This window comes from Stenella coeruleoalba, assembly GCF_951394435.1.
Source record: "Stenella coeruleoalba genome assembly, chromosome: 11".
NCBI classification, from domain to species: Eukaryota; Metazoa; Chordata; class Mammalia; order Artiodactyla; family Delphinidae; genus Stenella; species Stenella coeruleoalba.
Genome location: NC_137157.1, coordinates 62850438 through 62873292, shown reverse-complemented (window position 1 = coordinate 62873292; position 22855 = coordinate 62850438). Strand labels below are relative to the sequence as shown.

Here is a 22855-nt window from a genome sequence, read left to right as displayed (position 1 = left end):
CACGTACCAGGCAGGGGATAAAACAGAAAACAGGAAACAGAAAAGTCAAAAATTCCTGTCCCATGGGACTCACATTTAAGGGTTTTTTTTTGTTTTTTAAATTCATTTGGCTGCACCGGGTCTTAGCTGCGGCTGCTGGGTGCAGGATCTTTGTTGCGGCACGCGGAATCTTTTAGTTGCAGCATGTGGGGATCTAGTTCCCTGACCAGGGATCGAACCCAGGCCCCCTGCATTGGGAGTGCGGGATCTTAACCACTGGACCATCAGGGAAGTCCCACATTTAAGTATTAAGATCTGCCCTTACCTGCTGCTTCCATAAAGGTCTTGTTTAGCCGAAAGGTCAGAAGGGGTTCTTTGAGGTTTCGAAGGAAGTCTTTCAGGAGGCTACAGATAGCATGGATGTCATCCACTTTGCTGAGGAGGGGTACAGTTTTCACTCTGAGGAATTTCTCTTTCAGCTCTTTTACTGTCCGGTCACAGCCTGAGATCCGATACAGGCCTGTCTATTATCAAGATGACACTTTCAGTTAAAAACCTCTTAATTACTGACACAAGTAACAAATTCACCCTCTCCAAGGGTGGACTCTTACCTCAGTCAGCCCCCTCTGCTCAATCTCATTTACACAGTGGACAACAATTGAAGGGATCATTGGAGAAGTCTGGGACACATAATCTGCCAGCATTCCCTGAAAAAGGCGAGTTTAAAATTAGTATTTACACCACTTAGACCAGCAGATGAAGACCAATGGAAAGAGCCATCCCCAGACTAATATTCAGGCTGGGACATCATGTTTACTTTTAAATTCCTCTTCCCAAAGCATGTATTAAAACAAAGACTCAATTATTTTCCTACCTCCACACCAGGACTGATTTATGGTCACATATACCACACTCTTGCATGAACAAGTAATAAAAGACCACTAGCTACAACTCTGCCCCTGCTCCTCTTATAGTCAAGGGCATCAGAAAGAAAGCAATAATGAGATCACAGGTATGGAGTATAATATAAACTAATTTATTACTCTAAAAAAGAAAGCCTTTTCTATACTGTAATTATTCTTAGCAAGAAAAATTATTTAACACAACTAACTCACAGTTGATCATGACACAAACCTATCTGTAGGAGAGAACTCCATGGTTCTATATTAGAATACAGAAAATTTGTAAAAAATTACATGCATGGATAAGAACTCTTAAGATTAAAGAAAAGTAACCTTTGATTTGCTGGAGGCTGGGTAGCAGCATAGCCATTTTGTTTTGATTCTTGCTACTGTTGCTTATAACAATAATTTCTTAATGAATCAAACTTTAGAAATAATCTAAAGAGCATAGTATGGAATATCTCTAACATAAGAAAAAGAATAGTCAAAGATGAAATTACATGATGGCTGGGATTTGCTTCAAAATAATTCACTGAACAGGGTGAAGAGTAGATGGGGGTATTAATAAATCAAGACTGGACACGAATCAGTGATCGTGGAAGTTGAGTGATAGGAGCTAGGGTTAGTTATATTAACCTCTCTACTTTTGTATATGTTTGAAATTTTACAAAATCGGATGGGATGGGGAGGGGAAGGACGAGGCAGAGAAAATGAAGCGGGGGAGGGAAGGGAGAAGGAAAATAGGATGAAAACAAGGAAAGGGAGGGAGAGAGAAAGGGGAAGGGAGGGAAGGAAAAGGAAGAGGAGTTTGGTTTAGAAAGGTTACTAAACAGACAGACAAACCCAAATAGGATTCTGCTGCAGGTTAACATTTTACAATTTCTATTCATTATTTGTGGGAAAAAATATATGTGGCATCATTAATTTTTGAAAAAAATGACCTAAAGCTTTTAAAAGCTAAAGAAGCCATAACACGATGATGGTTCCCACAGGTCATACATACTTCTCCGATCTTGACAGGTGTCCCTATCAGGGTAGGAATGCAGGGAAGGGGACAGCGGTCCCGACATTCTGGATGAGAGACCACACGACAGTCTCGACACTTCAGAGACAGCTTGCCAAACTTTATTCGCTTTCCACATGGTACACAAGATTCGGGTTTAATAACCTGAGGATGAAACAGGAAGTAGTATGAATTAGAAAATTATCATCATATCAACCGATGTTTATTAAGCACTTAGCATGTGCCAAACAACTTCCTCATCCCTTTACACATATTTACTTGTGTAATTCTCACAATAATCCTATAATTTTTTTAAGATAAGGAAACAGAAGCAAAAGGTGGCTAAGTAACTTGCATAAGGGCATCCAGCTGCAAGGGATCACTGTACAGTAGTGGAAAGAATTTGTTGGCAAGGAGTCAGAAAACCCCCATGTTAACTTTGCTACTTACTATCCTGTGGCTCAAACAAGTCAGTTAATTCCTCTGAGCCTCAGTCAGTTTGCTCAGGTTTTTATGAGTAAATCAAGTGGGACAAAGTTAAAACGTGCCATGTTCAAGCATGAAATGTAAATACATGTCACTAAAAAGCACAAACAACTGCTTCTGAAAAGTTGCTTTCTTTTAATTTAATATTACTCACAGAACGGAAAGATACACACCCTCTGTAACCCTGGAAAGTGGGATAAGAAGGAGGAAGGAAATTCGACATTTAACTTTACAACACTAAAGTATTTAAATTTGTTGCTAGTAAATATTACTCCCACAATTTAAAAAGTAGATGTGCCCAAGAGCAGCAGCAATCCCAGATTTACCGTCTTAGAGACAAAGTCATGCAGGCGCATCCCTCCATTGCTTTGTGGAGTGCTGGAGCCGTCTGTGTCGGTTTTTGGCTCCAGCTGCCTGCTGCTCAAGGTGGAGTCACTATTCCAAGGCTGTAAAGTACCTAGAAAGCAGGCAACTCTAAGCTTTGTGTCTTAGGTATTTTGTTCCTTCTGAATTCTTTTTTTTCTTTTTGTTGCGCTGCATGGCTTGTGGCGTCTCAGTTGCCCGACCAGGGATTGAACCCGGGCCCTCGGCAGAAAGCGCAGAGTCCTAACCACTGGACCACCAGGGAATTCCCCCTTCTGGATTTTTAACCCCAATTTTAATATAACTGGTAGATAATCAGTAATCTGTAACAATAATCAGAAGTGAATACAATGGCTATGCAAAAAACTGTTTCCAGAGAAACAAGTTATATAGTGGTGTAGGCCAGGCTAGCAAGCCAAAGGCAGGGCATGACACAAACAGTGCTCTGGCCCTCAGTAAGCAACTACCCAAAACATCCAACCCCTGCCTCATGAGGGTTCTAAGAAACCAATTCTCCCCAGATTTTACCAGTTGTTTTACACAGGCAATTCAGCCACAAACCCAGCAGACCTGTTTTCCTTCGGCTCCTGGTCCAATATGGCACAGTCTCAATAGTGGACACAGCTTCAATGGGCCCGCCATCATTGGGAACAGTAACTGTAGTTTTTGCAACTATGGATTCATTTCCCTGAAACAAAGGTTGTAATGAGGGAAGGATAAATCTAATTTCCCCTCTACTATAGGTGTTTTGGAATAGTTAAAAAATTCCTGAGTCTCAGGAATTAGGTCAGAACTTAAGGACTTAGCTCAGGTCAGGACTTAAGCCCCCAGCCCCAAACACTCTTACAGTTGAAATCTCATACTTTCAAATAGAAATACAGGTCACAGGAACACACATACAAACAACTAAGAACCACACATAAAGCTGACAGCCGTTTACTACTCTATTCATATGGATGATAAGGATCCTATTACACAGAAAAACGCTCACTGAACATCTCTCTCAAAATAACACTGCAATGTTGACTTAGGATTTTTAATGCTTGGGGCCGCTAAACTTTGATGTGTTCAAGACCACAATTCTCTTGGCCTGGCTATTCTTTTATGTATTTATTTATTTATGGCTGTGCTGGGTCTTCGTTGCTGCGCACAAGCTTTCTCTAGTTGCAGAGAGCAGGGGCTACTCTTTGTCGCAGTGCGTGGGCTTCTCATTGTGGTAGCTTCTCTTGTTGCGAAGCGTGGGCTCTAGGCGCGCAGGCCTCACTAGTTGTGGCACTCGGGCTCAGCAGTTGTGGCACACGAGCTTAGCTGCTCGGCGGCATGTGGGATCTTCCCAGACTAGGGTTCGAACCCATGACCCAGGGTTCTTAACCACTGGGAGATTCTTAACCACTGTGCCACCAGGGAGGCCCTGGCCTGGCTATTCTTACCTGGTCTGCTGTGGAGCCAATGGAACGAGTTTTCTTTACAGGTCCGGGGGGACCATCAATGAACTGTCGGCTACTAGAGCGCTAGAGATGGGGCAAAAACCAAGAACTTTAGTGCCAAATAGAAGATCTGAAGCACAAAAGATAAAATTATTCCATTGGATAACTTGGATGCAAGTCCTAGGTACCAGGACTGCAGGAAATAACAATGTGCACTCTCTCACTGCCTATTTCCACATGAAGCTTAAGTTGTACCAACACAAAAATGCCCTCAGTGCCCTATAAGAAACAAGCAAGCTTTGGAAAAATTTAGATGACAGCACCAGAAAAAGTAGAGTGGAATCCTATCTAAGGACATGAAGTCTTTGGAAACATATTAAGGACCCTAAACAAGCACAAAGATAGATCTCTGTATATCCCATTATACACACATTTCAGCTGAAACTTATATCAGAGCACAAAAGTCCTGCATAAAAATTCATATGACAACTCAAACAAACTTAAATATATCCTTTTACTCTCCATGAATGAACTGAGAGCAGCCCAGAAGAGTGAAACAGGATGGGATCCTGTCCTGAGTTAGGACATCAAGGAACATCAATTACTGCCCCTGCAACATGGATTCTCTTGTAATCTGTGTTTAACAACAGCTAGAGCAACATGTCAGGAATGCAGTACAATGGCAACATTTCTGGAGAAAAGTTTTTTATTGTTACTTTGTAAAACCAAACAAACAAACACAAAAAAACCCCAAAACTAAACAAAACCATACATACCCTCTTTTCTCTCTTCTTCAGTTTAAAAGTCTTGACCAAAGAAGAATCCCAATCCTGTTGACAATTAAACTGTATTAATTTCTTTCTTTGGTTAGTCCTCCCCTAAACCCTGTACAAATAAATTTACAGAGAATTTTAAAGGCCTCTTGAGTCAGAGTACCTAACTCACAATTTGGGGAGACAGAAAGGGAGGGTCTCAAATGTTATAGCTATAGAGCTGTAGTGAGTTAACATGCTTTCTTTCCAAAATTGAAGCTATTATAATAGAATCAGGAATCAATACCAAAAAGGCAAGAAAAGGTTAAAGAATCAACTTCTGTCGCGATTATCTTCGGTGCCCGGTCCTTTATTTCTGATTATTTTTGTAATTAGTTTTAGAACTTACAGAATGTTGGGCACTATACTGCTGGCGTTAGATGTGAGCCTTACTCTTAAGGGATTGCTATCGTCTAATCAGGTGTTCTGTACAATGTAGCCACTTTAAAAGTTCTAATTTAGGTTTTACATCTCTCAATCATCCCTCCTCCTTGGGCCCTAAAAAAGACATTCATGTGGACACTGAAGAATTATTTGTCTTTCACTGTGGTCTAGTTCACTTCGCTCATTTTAACCATTTGCATTCATTTTTAGTAGCTACCTATGACCTCCTGATCCTGATCATCCCTGAAAACACAAAATCCAAAAACAGTCGTATATAGCTTAGCTAAATAAATTTAACCTCTCCAATTTATGGTCAAGTAATTTAGCTACTGGTTGTTTGATTCAGCTTCAGTTACAACAGATATCATATCATAGGTCTAGCTCTAAAATCAGCCAGTAGTATATTCTAGTTTTATTACATATCCCAGACTATGTCATTCCTTATTTCAAAAAGGTGATACCTAATACTAATATCTACAAAACGGCAATTATTTCCCTAGTCAAACTCTGACAATTTGGACATAAAACCCTGCCTATGTAACAAGTAGTTGTCATTTATTTTGCTATCATCAGAAAACCAACTACTAATAACCTCCTAATTTATTGTTTTGTTTGCTAGCTTCCAGCCAGTAAAATAGGAGAGATACATAAACCAATAAACTACAAGTCTCTGGAACATCAAAGATTGAAATATCAGGAGATGACCTTTTATGGAGAAACACCACCATAAGTTACAAGAAGGGTTCTGCCCCACAAAAGCAGGGTAACAAACAGCTTAAACAGGTGAACCACTGTTCATCAAAGCATTATCTAGTGCCTGGAAACTTTCATCAGTCTTCTGGCTGAAGTTTCAGGGCACTGGTTTCCTTCTAATTGTGAAGTATGTCTAAGTTTTCCTCAAGAACCAGTTTAATTTAGAAATAAGGCACAAGTCTATTCTCCCCAGAGCAGCAAATAAACCCTGGCTGGATAGAGTCTTGCTAATTATTATTATTATTTTTTTGCTAGCTGGGGTTTTAATAAGTCAAGATGTAGTAATCAATTAATACAGGCAGCTCACAGATCCGTTAAATAAATTTAACCTCATGCCAAATCCTAAATTCTATATTCTCACTTCCAAAAATTAAATATATAAGCCAGTCTCTTACAGCTTATATTTATATTTTTAAATGCTAGTCAGTATCTGTAACATATCAACTAATAAAATAGTAATAATGGAATTTTAGAAGAGAGGACAGGAGAGAGATTCCTGAGGGAGCAGGGTTAAGAAAAATAGATAACTCTCAGAAATCAAGTGTTCATTACCAGCGATTCATCAGTCTTGTCAAAGCTGATATCTGATAAAATGGAACCAGATTCATCAATGGTTGACAGTCTAAATGAGTGAAACAGTAGTGTTAGAAACAAGACTGGAAAGTAAAACCCACCAACACCAGAACAAGTCACACTTGTCAGGTAACATCAGCAATTTCACAGTAGCATCTTCCCTGTGGAGATAACTACAAGCTCAAACCCTAGCTGTGGTGGGTTGCTTTTTATGGTTTTCATGGGGGACTATGTGCGTGTGTGCAGGAGCACACATGCAGCACAGTTGCTATTTCAGCTAAGGCCTTATAACAGAAGTTGAAAGTTACATTCAGGGGTATGGGTGCTATTCCCTGCTGAGTCTGTACTACAGGCTACTAAAAATCCACAAGGCAGAAGAGCGAAGTTTAATTTGATCCCAATTGTGGTTGCTTTCTACAAGAGAGAGTATTACCCAGCATTAGCTTTTTAAGAAATTAAGCCTATACATCTTCTTAGTTATAAAGATTCCCCATAAAACAACCAGGCAACAAAATAAATAGCTCTAAAAGAGTTCTGACCTTTCCCTACGTATTGTATTGGGGGTGTTAAATTGAAAGCCTGGTTGAGACTATTCTAAATAGCGATGCAGTGGAACCAAAATTATTGTCTGGTCTTGGCTCACAGAAGGCCCTTCTAAACCAGAAGAGCTACGAGAGCTCTATAGAGAGTAAACACTGGAAGTATTGCTGAACTGCCACTTCCACCTTTAGGTTTCTTAGCAATGTGCAAGATTAGTTATTGATGTGCAATTCAGCATCAACATGAAATTTTACCCATGATGAAACATCCTAAGGAAAAATAAAAAAATAAAATAAAGAGGGAGGCCTCTGCGCCTTTATTTCCCACACACCTTTCCTCCAAAGTCTTTTTCTGCTTTATTCAGCACACATTCCAAAAGCAGTATATCTAAGAGTTTAGATAACAAGAACTTATGACAGCTGTGTTGCTTATGATCAGATAACAACAGATGCAGTTCCCCCACCTTTTGTTCCCAGCATTGCCGCTGGATGGTTGGCCTCTGTTGAGAAAAGCCAGAGCTGATCTTTGCTCCTCGCTTAGTTGAATGCTGCCAGATGTGTCACACATGAGCATCTCTCGAATCAGCTGAATCTGTCTTTCCTACAGACCAAAGCAGAGTAAAACAGCCTAACTAACCAGGGGAGAAAGCTTCACCTCAAATTTATGGGACAGGCAGACCAGAAGACATTAAAATACAGCATTATGCAAATGAGCCTTCAAGAAGGCTGCTACACCAATAGCATATTAATTCACAACAAGCCCAGGTTGTGTCTCCGATTTCTCACTGGTAAAATGAACTCCATCTAGAATAGTGGGGTTTCTGCTATAGGACTTTTGGATCAAACCGCTAATCCAAGAGAAGACAGTACTGCAAAATGAGAGTCCCAAAATAGATTTCACATAGCAAAAACACTTTAGTGTCAGCTAATTAGGACAATTATTGGCTTCTTCTACAGCTCAAAGCAGCCACCCACCTTTCTAAATGGTGGAGCAAAATGCATTAAAATGGATATAAAGCTGTGATGCACTGGAACCAGACAATCTGAGCTTACTGAGGCATCTAACACTGTACGAAGATGAATTAGTCCCTCCTAGCAAAGGCTTGCCTTTGTACCATGACCCACCCTGGTACATCAGAATGATAATGCTCTATGTTCTAGTGTTCACATTGGTTGAATACATCTATCCCTTTACCCTAAATTAAGAGCAGTGATGAAGGAAAGACTTAAGAGTTGTCCTGCCTATATCAATGACAAAGTACTAGCTATTGACATCTTATATGAGGATGTTCTAGGTAGCACTTATAATCAACAATGAGACAGATCAAATATGCTAGGATTTATTTCTCTGCCTTTCCCCTTAATTTTAATTCTTTAAATTCTCATTTGAAATCTGTCTATTAAGTAAAAGTTTCAGGTCTAAAGGAGAAAAAATTTTTTAAATTTAAATTTCAGCCTATGAAGAATAGGATTCCTTGGCTGCAATTTCAGCTCCAATCATAGACAAACTGCTTTTAGTTCTTTAATGTAGAAGAAACTGGGTATACCTGGGCAAGTGGAAACATTACCCGTTGATCTTCCCCCGTCCCCACTGTCACAGTTCTAGCATAAAAAACAATACACACCAGCTTTTCACAGTCAGCCTCAGCTCGCTGTCTCCGTTTGATCTCTACATCCACCTGATTGCGTGCATGCTTCAGCTTAACATCCAGAGCACTACGCTCAGTCTCTACTTTCATCAAAAGATCCTTGTATTTGCCCAGCTCGTGATCTGTTCTCTGCCACTTTTTACGGAATTCTTCAAAGTCCTTGGCCAACTGGATAAATTCTAAGAAAAGGGGGAAACTTTAATAATTCAAGCACCAAACAGAGTATAAATGCTCTAATAAATGAGTCCTCTGGTTAGTTTTACTCCAAATGCATAATTAAGGGACCAGATGAACTATGGGCAAATCCATCTGAAAATAACCAGGAGCAGATCCTGGATATATGTCCATCACTCTGGATGAGAGCTTTGTGGGGAGCAATTCCTATTTCAATAGGCCAGTTACTTTTGGCTTAGCCAGTGGCATCTGCTATGGAATAAGTAAGTCATTAGTCACCTGGCTCCAGATGTAACACTAACAGTAAAAGCTCCTGAACAGAAGGCAATCAAAGGGGATACCTTTGGGGTAGCTGTCACCCACCAGGACAGTTACAGCTATAAAACAAAAACAGTCTCCTTTAGAGTCACGCATTGCTGTGCCAGAGAGGCGTTAAACAGCAAATTCAAATGTAACTGTAGTATGCTCCAGTAGATATAGATTAATATTACAGATGTCTAGGCCTACAATTGCATTCAGCTATATAATTATACAAATACTGATTTGAAAGTAAAGAGCCAATTTGCCTTTGCTGTTTAACACAGTCCTGAAGGGTATGTAAACATTCCAGTTGGAAAGACAGGAAGAGAAGATCATACTAGCTTTGGGTGAGTCACTGATAGAGGAACGTGGACTCTTTTCAAATGTCTGCAAAGAAAGTATCCCTTCTAAGGAAGGCAGCACCTCAAAGCATGATAACCCTGGTGGCATCCGTTCTTATCACCTGCTACTGGCAAAGACTATTCTATAATGCCTTACTATTCTAGTTAACCTCAATCTACCTCTAAGCTTCACTCCACCAGTATCATGGAGGAACTTTCCAAGGTGTACATCTGCTGCAGGTTAAACTAACCCAGTTTACGGCTGAAACTAGGCCAAATTCACACAAAGCTAGCAGATTCTCAGGTAGTAAGGGTACTTTTCCCATTTGAATTTAACCTGAGAGCATAGAAATAATATAGTGCTTTTTTAAAGCAATTTTAATAATTTGACTAAATTTCAAACTTACAAATTAGGATAACAATTCAATCTAGAGAAACCAAGTCTGATACATATGGAAACAGGTTTTTAGTAAACAATCGATTTTAGCAAAACAGGATATTATGACTTAGTTATCTTAGACAACGCAAATATCAAGGATCTCAAAAAATAAAATATATTATTACAAAATTCAAATAGTTTTAAATGATATACTGGTTTAGTTAACAGTTTGGAACACATTACTAAGGGTTTTTTTCTCCTTAACTTAAACAAAAAGAAAACAAACAACATATCCTTTTGCAAATTTAACTATTTCAAAATTACAGATTCATAAGAAAAAATTAAAAACAAGAGCTGGTTCTTAGCCATGTTTACTCTCGCGATTCACCAAGCAATGCACTTATTATTTGTGTACTTTTCGATGTATGTGATACTTCCATTTTAAAGAATAAAGAACAGGAAACACACTTTTCAACTACACAGTCTGAAAACTTTCTAGCTCCACACTGTGGTCAATTAAATGTTTCTAAATATAGTGTTGCCTACACACTCAAATACTTACTGAATTGAAAAACAATTCTGAGAATGAAAAGATTTTCATTTGACCTAATTTTGCTGGCTTGCTTGGTCCTTAGGATACTCCTTGAAAAGTCTTATTAAATTGGCGTTTTAATTCCCATTCGTTAATTGGCATATGTTACAGGTCTAACTGCATTGGATAACAGAACTGAAACCAAATAAACTATCAGTTCATTTCAAGGAAGGAGTTCCTATTTTAATAGTACAAATGGTTAAATTACTAGTTTAGTTTGTTAGACCAAAACCAGAGCATTTGCATACATAATTAAGATATTACTTTTATGTACAATTCTGTTATGAACTAATTGTGCTAGCATGGGTCAAAAAGGCACTTCGGACCATAGACCAGGAAAAACTTTGATGCTGGCGATCAATAAACACAAATGGCATTTTTTTGGTCAGTGTGTGAATCACAATTTAATTTGGTACTAGCCCCTGTCATGAAGTATACATTCAAAAGGTTTATTAAATTCAAATTGTCTCTTTAAAAAAGTTATGTGTATATTAAATTACAAAATGCATCTATCAAAAAGGAGAAAGGAGAAGGGAAATTTCCTTAAAACAAATTAAGAATAATCCTAGATCCATTAAAAAAAAAAATCAGGACTTGGTTCATAGTTCAGCAAAGAGATTAAAGCAGCTCCAGAAATCCTGTTTTTTTCAGCTCACTCCTGCTAAGGCCTTTGTAGAGGCTCTTGTCTTTCTCACTACCTTCTAAGCTTCTTAAGGGCAAGGACCCTGTGTCTCTTCTGCTTTTTTATCCCCAGGGTCTTACACTCTACCCAGCACATAGTAGGCACTTAAATGTTAAATGAGTGACTGAGCAAAATTGTTGTTCAGATCAAATTTAAACTCCAGGCATCCAGGCCCACCTCACCAGTCTGATCAAACTTCCCATCACTACCCAATACCCTCTTTCTAGCTAAACCAATTTGTCCCTGCCCCAGGAAAGACCTGTATTCATTTCTGTCTTCTCACTTAGGATCAAGCTATGCTCTCCAAATGGAATGCCCTACCTACTCTTCTTCTTTTTTTTTTTTGGCTGTGCCACGCAGCTTATGGGATCTTAGTTCCCTGACCAGGGGTTGAACCCGGAACCACAGCAGTGAAAGCACTGAGTCTTAACCACTGGACCGCCAGGGAATTCCCCACTCTTCTTTATGTACCCATTTTTCTAGTCCCAACTGCTCTATGAATCCTTTCCTAATTTGTTTGCTCCATTTTTCTATACTTCCCCAAAGCATACATTTTTATACTTGTATTATCTTCTGTTTCATGAGACAGAATCCTGTCTCTGAAACTTAAATACCTTAATCTTCTTGAAGACAGGCACCATGTCACATACACTTTAGTATCACCTACTGCATATAGCATAGCACCAACCTAGTATGGTGTTGGCACACAATAGGCACCTGATAAATATTAAGTTGTATTTATTCCTAATTTACACACCAACGTCAAAAAAGTTCAGGCGTCCCATGATAAAAATAGAAGATAAAAATCATGTAGACTGGGGAAAACAAAGATAAAGTATCTAGGTTATTAAAGTCATTTTATTTGAATATTAACTTTCACTCTGATCTTTCGGTAATCTTGGACTTAGCTTGAAAAAAAAAAAAACTATAACTATACAAAAAGGAGAGAGAGGAATGAAGTTATTATGATGAAAAGCAAGAGTAAGGAGTCAGGGGACACGGAGGGATGGGAGGAATTCCTAGGATCTAAGAAGAGGACAGACTGGGGTGGTTGCAGAAAAGGAAATTCTAGAGTCTAGAAAACACTAAGCCACTTTAGTTCCTCAAAAGCCAACATTCCGGGACTTCCCTGGTGGTCCAGTGGTTAAGATTCCACACTCCCAATGCAGAGGGCCCGGGTTCGATCCCTGGTCAGGGAACTAGATCTCACATGCTGCAACTAAGAGCCCACATGCTGCAAATAAGACCTGGCAGAGACCAAAAAAAAAAAAAAAGCCAACATTCCAAGTTAGGGATTTGCAGAGGGGACAAAACGTACCGCTGGGCTTCCCTAGTGGGGCAGTGGTTAAGAATCCGCCTGCCAATGCAGGGGACACGGGTTCAAGCCCTGGTCTGGGAAGTTCCCACATGCCGGGGAGCAACGAAGCCCATGCTCCACAACTACTGAGCCTGCGCTCTAGAGCCCGCGAGCCCCAACTACTGAGCCCGTGTGCTACAACTACTGAAGCCCGCATGCCTACAGCCCGTGCTCCACAACAAAGAGAAGCCACGGCAATGAGAAGCCTGCACACCTCAACAAAGAGTAGCCCCCGCTCGCCACAACTAGAGAAAGGCTGAGCGCAGCAACGAAGACCCAACGCAGCAAAAAAAAAAAAAAAAAACCAACAAAACCAACGTACCTCTATTTTATAACAGAAATCAAGGGAAGATAGAAATTTGCTTATAAAATAAAGGTTCTTGTAAAAATAATATCTTGTATTTTGGGGGGCATAATTATTTCAAAAGGTATTTTCACAACTAGTATCTCATTTATCTCGAAATCCTCATGGCAAAATTCCTTTTTTACAGATGGAGAAACAGACACAAAAATAACAGTTAAAAGCCAGCAAGAGTTACTGAGACTCCAAACCTCAGGTTCCTCCCTCTGCCCCCAAATACTATCAGCTGCCTCCTCCTAGAGATCTTAATCACAATCTCTTCCACCCATTTCTCCTTATTTCCACCTTCACAATCACCACTCCAGTTGGGGCTCCCCATTGCCTCTTTCCTGAGCTATGGCAACCATGTCCTAATCAACCTCCCAGCCTCCACTTCTGATGCAGCCTCCACCTCTGCCAGGGTAACCTTCTAAAAGCACGGTTCTGATTAAACCACTTCCCCTTACTCTTATTCCCCTCACACTCCACACCCTCTTGTCTCCACTCAGGTGGCTCCCCTGACCCTAAATGCCTTCTTTCATGTCTGTCTGTTGGGATCCTACCCTATACCTAATATAAGGCTCAACTCAAACCCTACTTTTTTCCATAAAGCCATTATTTGCTGAGTGAACCTGAATTTTAAGATCTCTTATTCAATACTCCTCCCCACTAGACTCCAAAGCAATCCATCTTCTGAGATGATGTGACCTCAAAGAGAAGCCTAATTAGTATGCCATCATGGTTATTGAGTTGGTACCAGACGATAGGATCATGCAACAGCTATTAGAGAGAGAAAAATAGAATATTGTTTTGAAAGACCTGTAAGTAGATGAGAGCTATCAAAAACATGAATCAAATTAAAGAAAATATTGAATGGCACAAGCAAGACACCATTACTAAGTACTATGGAGATTGTTTTCTTTTTAAGTTTAAGACACAGTTCTTGCATTACTTTTGTACCAATGAGACTGACTTAACAGCAACACCCGCTAAATTAGCGGGTGAAAACCTGAAATAGGAGAGCATGGTAACACAAAGAAAAGCTGGTAAAGAAAAATTCCCTTACATCACTTAGGTCAGTGCTATCAGCCCCACCTTTCTTTCTCACTAATCTACTTCCCAGAAGACTACTGTGTCACCACCTTTTTCTTCCCAGCTCTCCACCCAACCTTAACCCTTTATTACTAAGCATCAAATAGGTAGGTGAAAGCAGATGAACTGTCCCTCCTTCAAAAAGAAACTGTCATTTTTCTCCTCTTCAATTGAAAATGTTTTATGGAACACAGGGAAAACCCAGGATAAAAAATGTAGACAACTACTACTCTGAAGAAAAAAGGCAACATCCTTAGAAATTCAGTAGATTTTGCCCAGTTTGTGATAAGAAAATAAAACTGACGACTAATGCCAACTATGTAGTGAAAAGAGAACCCTGATAATGAAAAAAGTCTGGGTAAAACCCATTTAAAAACAACTACAGAAAAATAAGTGACCATTTAGAATGAGTGTCCATTAAGCTTTGACCATAGATAAGTGACCATCATTTTCTTTTTAGATAACTCAAGTGAAAAACAATTTTAGGATTGGAATACACTTTGGCTTTGCAGAAAACCGAAATCTGAAATCTGTTTTTTCTCTTCACACAGGCCAGCTCAGAATGACTTACGGACTTCATTTCCTTCACTGAGAATCTCCATCCGGCGTACAAGCTGCTCAAACAGATTCCGCATATTCAGCATCAAAGTATCCATCTTTCTGCCAAGAAATCAAATATACATTAGGGGTTCTGCCATCTCCCCCAGACAAAAGATTCAGGAGCAATCCAGTACAGTGATCAGTGACTAACATCTGGACTCTTCCATGTGTAGCTACCACTATGAGAATCTCGAGCTAACAACTGATGTTTTTTGTAATCCTTATTACAAAAACGAAGTTGGAATGTTTAAGACTCATTTGAAAATTACAAACGCATTTCAGTCCCCTGAATATAACACCCCTTCCTGCCTATTTCTTTTCCTCCACTCTGCAATCACTCTGGAGCTGAGAAGCAATTAGGGACAAGTATGTCAGTTGATTACTAGGTGACCAACTACTTAGTCAAGCCTATCAATATAACATTTTTTCCACTTTAATCCTGCTGCACTTTGGAGACCTTCCATGTAACTTAAAAGGTTTATTTTTAATTTCATCTTTAGCTAGTACCCCTGTTGCAACTGTCTTTTAAAACGCAGTACATGGTCAGCACATTTCCTACCAACAGCGCAGATGACGTCACACAAGTGATTAAGTGGGGAAATTGCCAGCTCAGCAGCTCAAGAATTATTTCTGTAATGCAGGGCTCTCTGCTGGACTGCGTGCAGGGACTATGTCTAATAAATTTATACTAAGTATAGGCAAAGGATTATGTTGTACCATATTCTGGCATCAAGGAGACAATACACCACCTTCACAGTTAGAAGGGCAAAGGAAAAATCATTTGCTACTGTGTTCTGTAATAGTGAATTTCAGGCTTCATATTTCCCCCCACAAAGACTTGCTGATATTACATTAAAAATGGTGTCCTTACAGGCAGTTCTATTCCAAATAGACTTTAACTGGGAACACTTTAAGGAACTAAGATCTTCAAAAAAAAAAGAAATCAGCGGGATTTTATGAAAATTATCAAGGCAATGAAATTAAAAAATCAAGTTTCATTTGAAAATTGAATGTTCTCAGAAACACCATTAAAGGATTCTTCTTATGTTTCTCCTAATCACCCCTTCAACATTCTAGTCCAGGCCCTTTTTTCATGCATCTAAATAAAATTTTAAGAACTCTTTTACGAAGGTTTAGTGATTTTACAATGTTTGTAAGATTGTACCATAAGCTATGAGAGCAAGAAAGGGCAGAAAAAACACAAAGGAAAAAGGAATATATAAACATAAAGATATTTTCTATTAAATGCTACAGACTTATTCATCTGTACTTGTATGATGGTTGCTCTAATAGCAAAAAAGCTTTCAATTCCAAGCTTGGATGCAATATATACATGAATCAGGGCTGGAAACCAAGATTTTCAAATGGCAATGTATCTGTTCCAAGCTACATAATCACGGCAAGCTGCTAAGCAACCAGACCAACAAATTTATTACAAAGCTCTTCTCTAAACTAAGAACAAAACTAAAAGAATAGCATTAAAACTGGTAGGAAGAGATGTGGAAGTCATGGAGATGCCCATGGGTTTTAACAATATGACAAAAAAGGCAAATATTTCTAAATGCTACAGGACAGAAAACAGGGGCAGGGCATTCAGTAGCCTATTCAAATGATGATTTCCTTTAGCTCCCAATAAAAATGAAAGACAGTGATCAGTTTTGTTTTTGTTTTTTTTAAACATTTATTGCATCCAGCATATTTTTGGGGGGCCGCACCTTGCAGCATGCAGCATCTTAGTTCCCCAACCAGGGATTGAACCCGAGCCCCCTGCAGTGGAAGCGCGGTGTCCTAACCACTGGACCACCAGGGAATTCCCAGTGATCAATTTTTTTATTTTTATTTTTTTGGCTGTGTTGGGTCTTCATTGCTGCGCGCGGGCTTTCTCTAGTTGTGGCCAGTGGGGGCTACTCTTCATGTGGTGCACGGGCTTCTTATTGTGGTGGCTTCTCTTGTTGTGGAGCATGGGCTCTAGGCATGTGGGCTTCAGTAGTTGTGGCGCATGGGCTCAGTAGTTGTGGCTCTCATGCTCTAGAGTGCAGGCTCAGTAGTTGTGGCTCACGGGCTTAGTTGCCCTGTGGCACGTGGGATCTTCCCAGACCAGGGCTCAAACCCGTGCCCCCTGCAGTAGCAGGCAGATTCTTAACCACTGAGCCACCAGGCAAGTCCCCCCAGTGATCAGTTTTAATATGGGGTATTATTGGTTTCTATCATCTCTGCACTCATCTGTATATTCTGAGACTATAAGACAGTGAGCTCAGTACATAGGGAAACTTTTATCTGTCCAGGAATGCAGAAAAGGAAAATGTGACAGTGCAACTAGGGTACTGAAAACTGGTTATTTAAAAAAAAAAGAAAGAAGGGACTTCCCTGGATGGCGCAGTGGTTGAGAACCCGTCTGCCAATGCAGAGGGCACAGGTTCGAGCCCTGGTCCAGGAAGATCCCATGTGCCGCAGAGCAGCTAAGCCTGTGCGCCACGACTGCTGAGCCTGCGCTCTGGAGCCCGCAAGCCACAGCTGCTGAGGCCCGCATATGCCTGGAGCCCGTGCTCTGCAACAGGAGAAGCCACCACAATGAGAAGCCCGCGCACCGCAGCAGAAGTGGCCCCCGCTCACAGCAGCCGGAGGGCCCGCGTGCAGCAACAGAGACCCAACACAGCCAAAAAAAAAAAAATAAAATATATATATATATATATATATATATATATAAATGGCACTACCCTTAAACACACACACACACACACACAAAATTCAGAGGGTTTTTATGTCTTAAATGACAATACAACAACCTGATTCCTTGTCTCCTTTAAGAGAAATCCCTCATTTTCTCAAGTTCCTCTATTCTTCTTTCCTATTTTCTTTGTGCATACCACTCCCTAGAGTGAGTGCTGTGGGGAGGTACTTTCTTGAAAACACAACCTGATTCCTGAAAAGACTATAGACACAGATCACCTACCTGTGGACATCTCACCATAGTAACTATTATCTCATAGAACTACGTCGATCTACATTGTTCTCCTATCATGATGCCTAGTACCTAAGAGAGAGCTGTTTGACTAAACATATCAAACTATCCCACCTTAGTCTCTACAGACAACTCATCCATTTCTCTCTCCAGCCCTCAGCTCTCTCCTAAGTCAATCTCGTAACTCTCAATTTGTTTCGGATGCCCTGGATGTTGAGCTCGATTTTGAGACATCATTCTATCCTTCCCCCACACGTCATCAACTACTTTACCCAATGACCTACCATACTCCCTCTCCTACCGACACCCAACTTTGATTTCCTTATTTTTATCATTCTCCCAGTCACTCAGTTCCAAACCTCAGAGTCACCTTAAGTTACTCCCCTTCCTACAAGTATAATCACCAAACTCTGTGGATTCTTCTCTCATGTGTGTCACACCCAGCCCATCATCACTTGCAGGTCATTAACATTCACTTCAACTGGACTCCCTGGCCCCAGTCTTTCCCCAACTACTTTGCTCAATTGGCACTCAGACACCTTATACTCTAATTTAACTTTACCATGTTTCTATCCTATGTCCCAGCTAAACTGTAGATTTGAGAGGAGAAACCTTACATTTGGCACCGCTGTATTGCACAAAGACTCAGTACTTTTAAAAAATACTTGATAAATCAAAGTCAGAGAACAAACACATGAACGAACACACACACACACAGACACACACACACACAGACACACACACGTCCCCCCCATGATTCTGTCAAAAGAATTTCCATTGTACCTGAACATCACGTTTAATATAGATGAAAACAGAACAGTTAAAAGAAAGGTGAGGGGGCAGAAGCCCTAGGATATAATTTTAGTTCCTCTATTTACCCGTTGTATAACCTTGCGTAGGTCACTTAAATTCTGAGAAACATCTATAAATGGGAACGATAATACTTGTCCTATTTACCTCACAGAATATTACAAATTAATGTAGGTAAAAGTTTTATACCGTATAAATTGAACCTCATTATAAGAATATAGGGTATTGGACTTCCCTGGTGGCGCAGTGGTTAAGAATCCACCTGCCAATGCAGGGGACACGGGTTCAAGCCCTGGTCCAGGAAGATCCCACATGCCGCGGAGCAACTAAGCCATGCGTCACAAGTACTGAAGCCTGCGCTCTAGAACCCTCAAGCCACAACGACTGAGCCCACGTGCCACAACTACTGGAGCCCGCGCGCCTAGAGCCTGTGCCCTGCAACAGGAGAAGCCACCTCAATGAGAAGCCTGAGCACCACAATGAAGAGTAGCCCCCACTCACCACAACTAGAGAAAGCCTGTGCACAGCAACGAGGACCCAACGCAGCCAAAATTAATTAATTAAAAAAAAGAATATAGGGTATTATAGTGGGTATACATTTTTTGCTTTTGTTTTGGTCTGATTGTTGTTATTTACATCCTAGAACAGTGATTACCAAATCATAGCTGGAACCCAGATCAAAAAGAAGGCAGGAGATAGCAAAACTTGACCTTGTCTAGGCTCTTAAACAAGCTCTTCTACATGAGGCTCATAGCATCTGAGAAGAGTTAATTTTTCCTCTAACATAGATTTACTTTGGGCAATCCAAAAACAGCACTAGAAAATATAATCCTCTTCTCTTTATATGCTAAGGGACCATGCATTTTTATTAACGTGCTACAGAAGTGACTCTCAAGAATTATTTATATAGATGCCAAAAATATCTTTCTGTATCAGTACTAACTGATATCTCAGCCAAATTGTAGCTTGAAAAGCTAAAATTTACTCTTCCTATTCAATGTCAATTGAAAATGGCCTTAATTTTCCTGCTGGGTCACATTTTTTACCCTCATGAATACTTCTTTATTTCCCCCCCCTTTATTATTTAGCTCATAGCTAGGAGATACATTAATGTGAAAGGAAACAAAAACAAAGTCATATTGCAGTACATTGCTTTGCAGCTGTAAAACAGATGTCACTTTTTCACTACAGAGGCGGCTGCCTTTCGGGAAAGCTGAAATGATCCTTGTGTGTAGCAAGGAAATCAGTTTGTTGAGTGCTTTAAACAAAAAGGTGCTAGAGAATCTCAGCTGTTATTGATGAGAAGCCCCAGAGGTGGAGAAGTCACTGTGTTACAGATTCCCAATCTGTGAGTATCCCTAAGGGAGCAATTTGGCATCACCAGGAAAGAGTCTCAGCTTGATGTGATTGCTTTGAGTCCCCAATTTAATTTCAATCACCAGCCAAGAGAACAGAGATCATCCTTCAGAATAACAGACTATTACAGATCTTACTGCAGAGTATCCTGGGAAAAGTCTCTAGCCTCTTCTTCCTCCCCTTACAAACATTATTAAGAGACCTATACATCAGGTTTTAGATGCATTGAGGGTGTTAAATTCTGTCACACAAAGCAGTGCGTTTTTCAGGGAAGAGTTTTAATGAAAAACATTCTCACAAACATTACTAAATCTGGAGAGTCCCAAGAAATCAACAATACAGGTTCTCTGTTCTCTGCTGCCAAGAAAAAACATTCCCTAAGACTGTCTCAATACTACAAGATTCTTTCAAATGAAAGCATTTCGGAATAATTCTTTTTCCCAAATGTCCAGTTTCTGCTTCACCATATCAAAGCCTCTATTCAACTGGCAGGGAGAAGGAATATCTTGAAACCGAATGTTCTCATGAGCAAGTCAATTGCAGAAAGAGTAAATAGAACATCCTCAGTCCAACATGAATGAAGATTAAAGTACGGAATGGGAGGGAATTCCCCAGCAGTCCAGTGGTTAGGGCTCTGCACTTTCACTGCCAAGGGCCTGGTTCGATCCCTGGTGGGGGAACTAAGATCCCACAAATCCCTGCAGCATGGCCCAAAAAACAAAACGAAACAAAACAAAAAAACGAAATGGGACAAGTTGAATTACTATTTTTCAGAAAATGATTACCAGTTCGTTATACTAAGTTCTCCTCTCATTTTTTCTTCTGTGAATTCCTTCCATTCCAAACTGTTCCATTCCTCAGGGTCTAGTATAAGTCTTACCAACTCACTAAAGCACTCCCTAACCATTTTAGTCCAAAATAACCTCTTTATTATCTATAACACTCATTTGGTAGATATAAAACACTGCCTCATACTGTTAATTTTCTATGTTCAAAAAAAAAAGGACATCCCTGGTGGTCCAGTGGTTAAGACTCCGGGCTTCTACTGCAAAGGGTGAAGTTCGATCCCTGGCAGGGGAACTATGATCCCCGCATGCTGCAAGGTGTGGCCAAAAATTTTAAAAAAAGAAAAAGAAAAAAAAAGTTATTTAATGGTGAAACTAAAACCTCACCACCCTAAACAACTATATGCACCTCCCTATCTAATCTTTGCCCATTATGCACCCATATTTCATCGAATTGCAATCATAGATTTATATATAATTTTGTTTTACTTTTTTTAAATCATGTTTCCATTAAGTTACAAAAAGTTCATGAACATTTATTTAACTGTTCTCTTCCCTGGACATTTAGGTAATTTCGTTTTTCTGTTACATCTACTTAGAACCTCTCACATGGTCACTCCCTCACTTCCTTCAGGTATTTATTCAAATGTCATTGCCTCTTACAGATGGCCGATAGGCACATGGAAAGATGCTCAACATCGCTAATTATTAGAGAAATGCAAATCAAAACTACAATGAGGGGCCTTCCTGGCGCAGTGGTTGAGAGTCCGCCTGCCGATGCAGGGGACACGGGTTCGTGCCCCGGTTCGGGAAGATCCCACATGCCGTGGAGCGGCTGGGCCCGTAAGCCATGGCCGCTGAGCCAGCGCATCCGGGGCCTGTGCTCTGCAACGGGAGAGGCCTCAACAGTGGGGGCCCACGTACCACCAAAAAAAAAAAAAAGTCTGCAAATAAATGCTAGAGAGGCTGTGGAGAAAAGGGAACCCTCCTACACTGTTGGTGGGAATGTAAATTGGTGCAGCCACTATGGAAAACAGTACGGAGGTTCCTTAAAAAACTAAAAATAGAGCTACCAAATGATCTTGCAATCCCACTCCTGGGCATATATGTGGAGAAAACTATGATTTGAAAAGATACATGCACCCCAATGTTCACAGCAGCACTATTTACAATAGCCAAGACATGGAAACAACCTAAATTTCCATTGACAGATGAATGGATAAAGAAGATGTGGGGCTTCCCTGGTGACACAGTGGTTGAGAGTCTGCCTGCCGATTCAGGGGACACGGGTTCGTGCCCCAGTCCGGGAAGATCCCACGTATCGCGGAGCGGCTGGGCCCATGAGCCATGGCCACTGAGCCTGCGCGTCCGGAGCCTGTGCTCCGCAAGGGGAGAGGCCACAACAGTGAGAGGCCTGCGTACCGCAAAAAAAAAAAAAAAGATGTGGTGTATATATACACAAATAGAATACTACTCAGCTATAAAAAAGAATGAAACAATGCCATCTGCAGCAACATGGATGGACCTAAAGATTATAATAAGTGAAGTAAGTCAGAAAGAGAAAAGACAAATACCATATGATATCTATATGTGGAATCTAAAATATGGCACAAATGAACTTATTTACGAAACAGAAACAGACTTAGACACAGAAAACAAACTTATGGTTACCAAAGGGGAAAGGGGGTGGGATAAATTATGAGTTTGGGATTAGCAGAATCAAACTACTATATATAAAATAGATAAAACAACAAGGTTCTACTGTATAGCACAGGGAACTAGATTCAGTAAACCATAATGGAGAAGAATATGAAAAACAATATATATATAAAACTGAATCACTTTGCTGTACACCAGAAACTAATACAACATTGTAAATCAACTACACTTCAATTTTTAAAAAAGTCATTGTCTCATTCTTAACCACACTATTTTAAATTGCATCTTTCCCCCCAACACTTCTCTGCTTTATTTTGCTCAAAAGCACTCATCTCCATCTAACATACTTATATATTAACTTACTTATTTTGTTTATTGTCTGTCTCCCCAATAGTTTAAGTTCCAAGAAGGCAGAGATTTTTGTTTGTTCATCGCTGAGCCCCTGGTGCCTAGAACAGTGCCTGACACTTGGCAAATGATTACTAAATATTCACCGAATAAATAAATTGAACATCACCGAGGACAGTGTTTTTCTTCAGGTGGCCGTGTGCCTTAA

General features: G+C 40.1%; 1 protein-coding gene across 9 annotated transcripts in view; it reads right to left on the bottom strand.

Annotated features, from left to right (window-relative positions):
• The window catches only part of RACGAP1 (Rac GTPase activating protein 1), a 33371-nt gene that overhangs the window by 5238 nt on the left and 5278 nt on the right, over positions 1–22855 (bottom strand). For 6 of the 9 annotated variants that reach the window (XM_079937269.1, XM_079937264.1, XM_079937266.1 and 3 more), the window contains 11 exons: positions 14699–14787; positions 8847–9049; positions 7686–7822; positions 6662–6731; positions 4937–4990; positions 4164–4244; positions 3304–3421; positions 2697–2827; positions 1885–2049; positions 591–686; positions 305–503 (listed from right to left, as the gene is read on the bottom strand). In XM_079937269.1, coding sequence (XP_079793395.1) covers positions 305–503; positions 591–686; positions 1885–2049; positions 2697–2827; positions 3304–3421; positions 4164–4244; positions 4937–4990; positions 6662–6731; positions 7686–7822; positions 8847–9049; positions 14699–14783 — 1339 coding nt within the window. In that variant the 5' untranslated portion in view covers positions 14784–14787. The remainder of the gene's footprint in view (positions 1–304; positions 504–590; positions 687–1884; positions 2050–2696; positions 2828–3303; positions 3422–4163; positions 4245–4936; positions 4991–6661; positions 6732–7685; positions 7823–8846; positions 9050–14698; positions 14788–22855) is intronic. The other 3 variants (XM_079937265.1, XM_079937268.1, XM_079937270.1) reach the window with 2 other exon arrangements.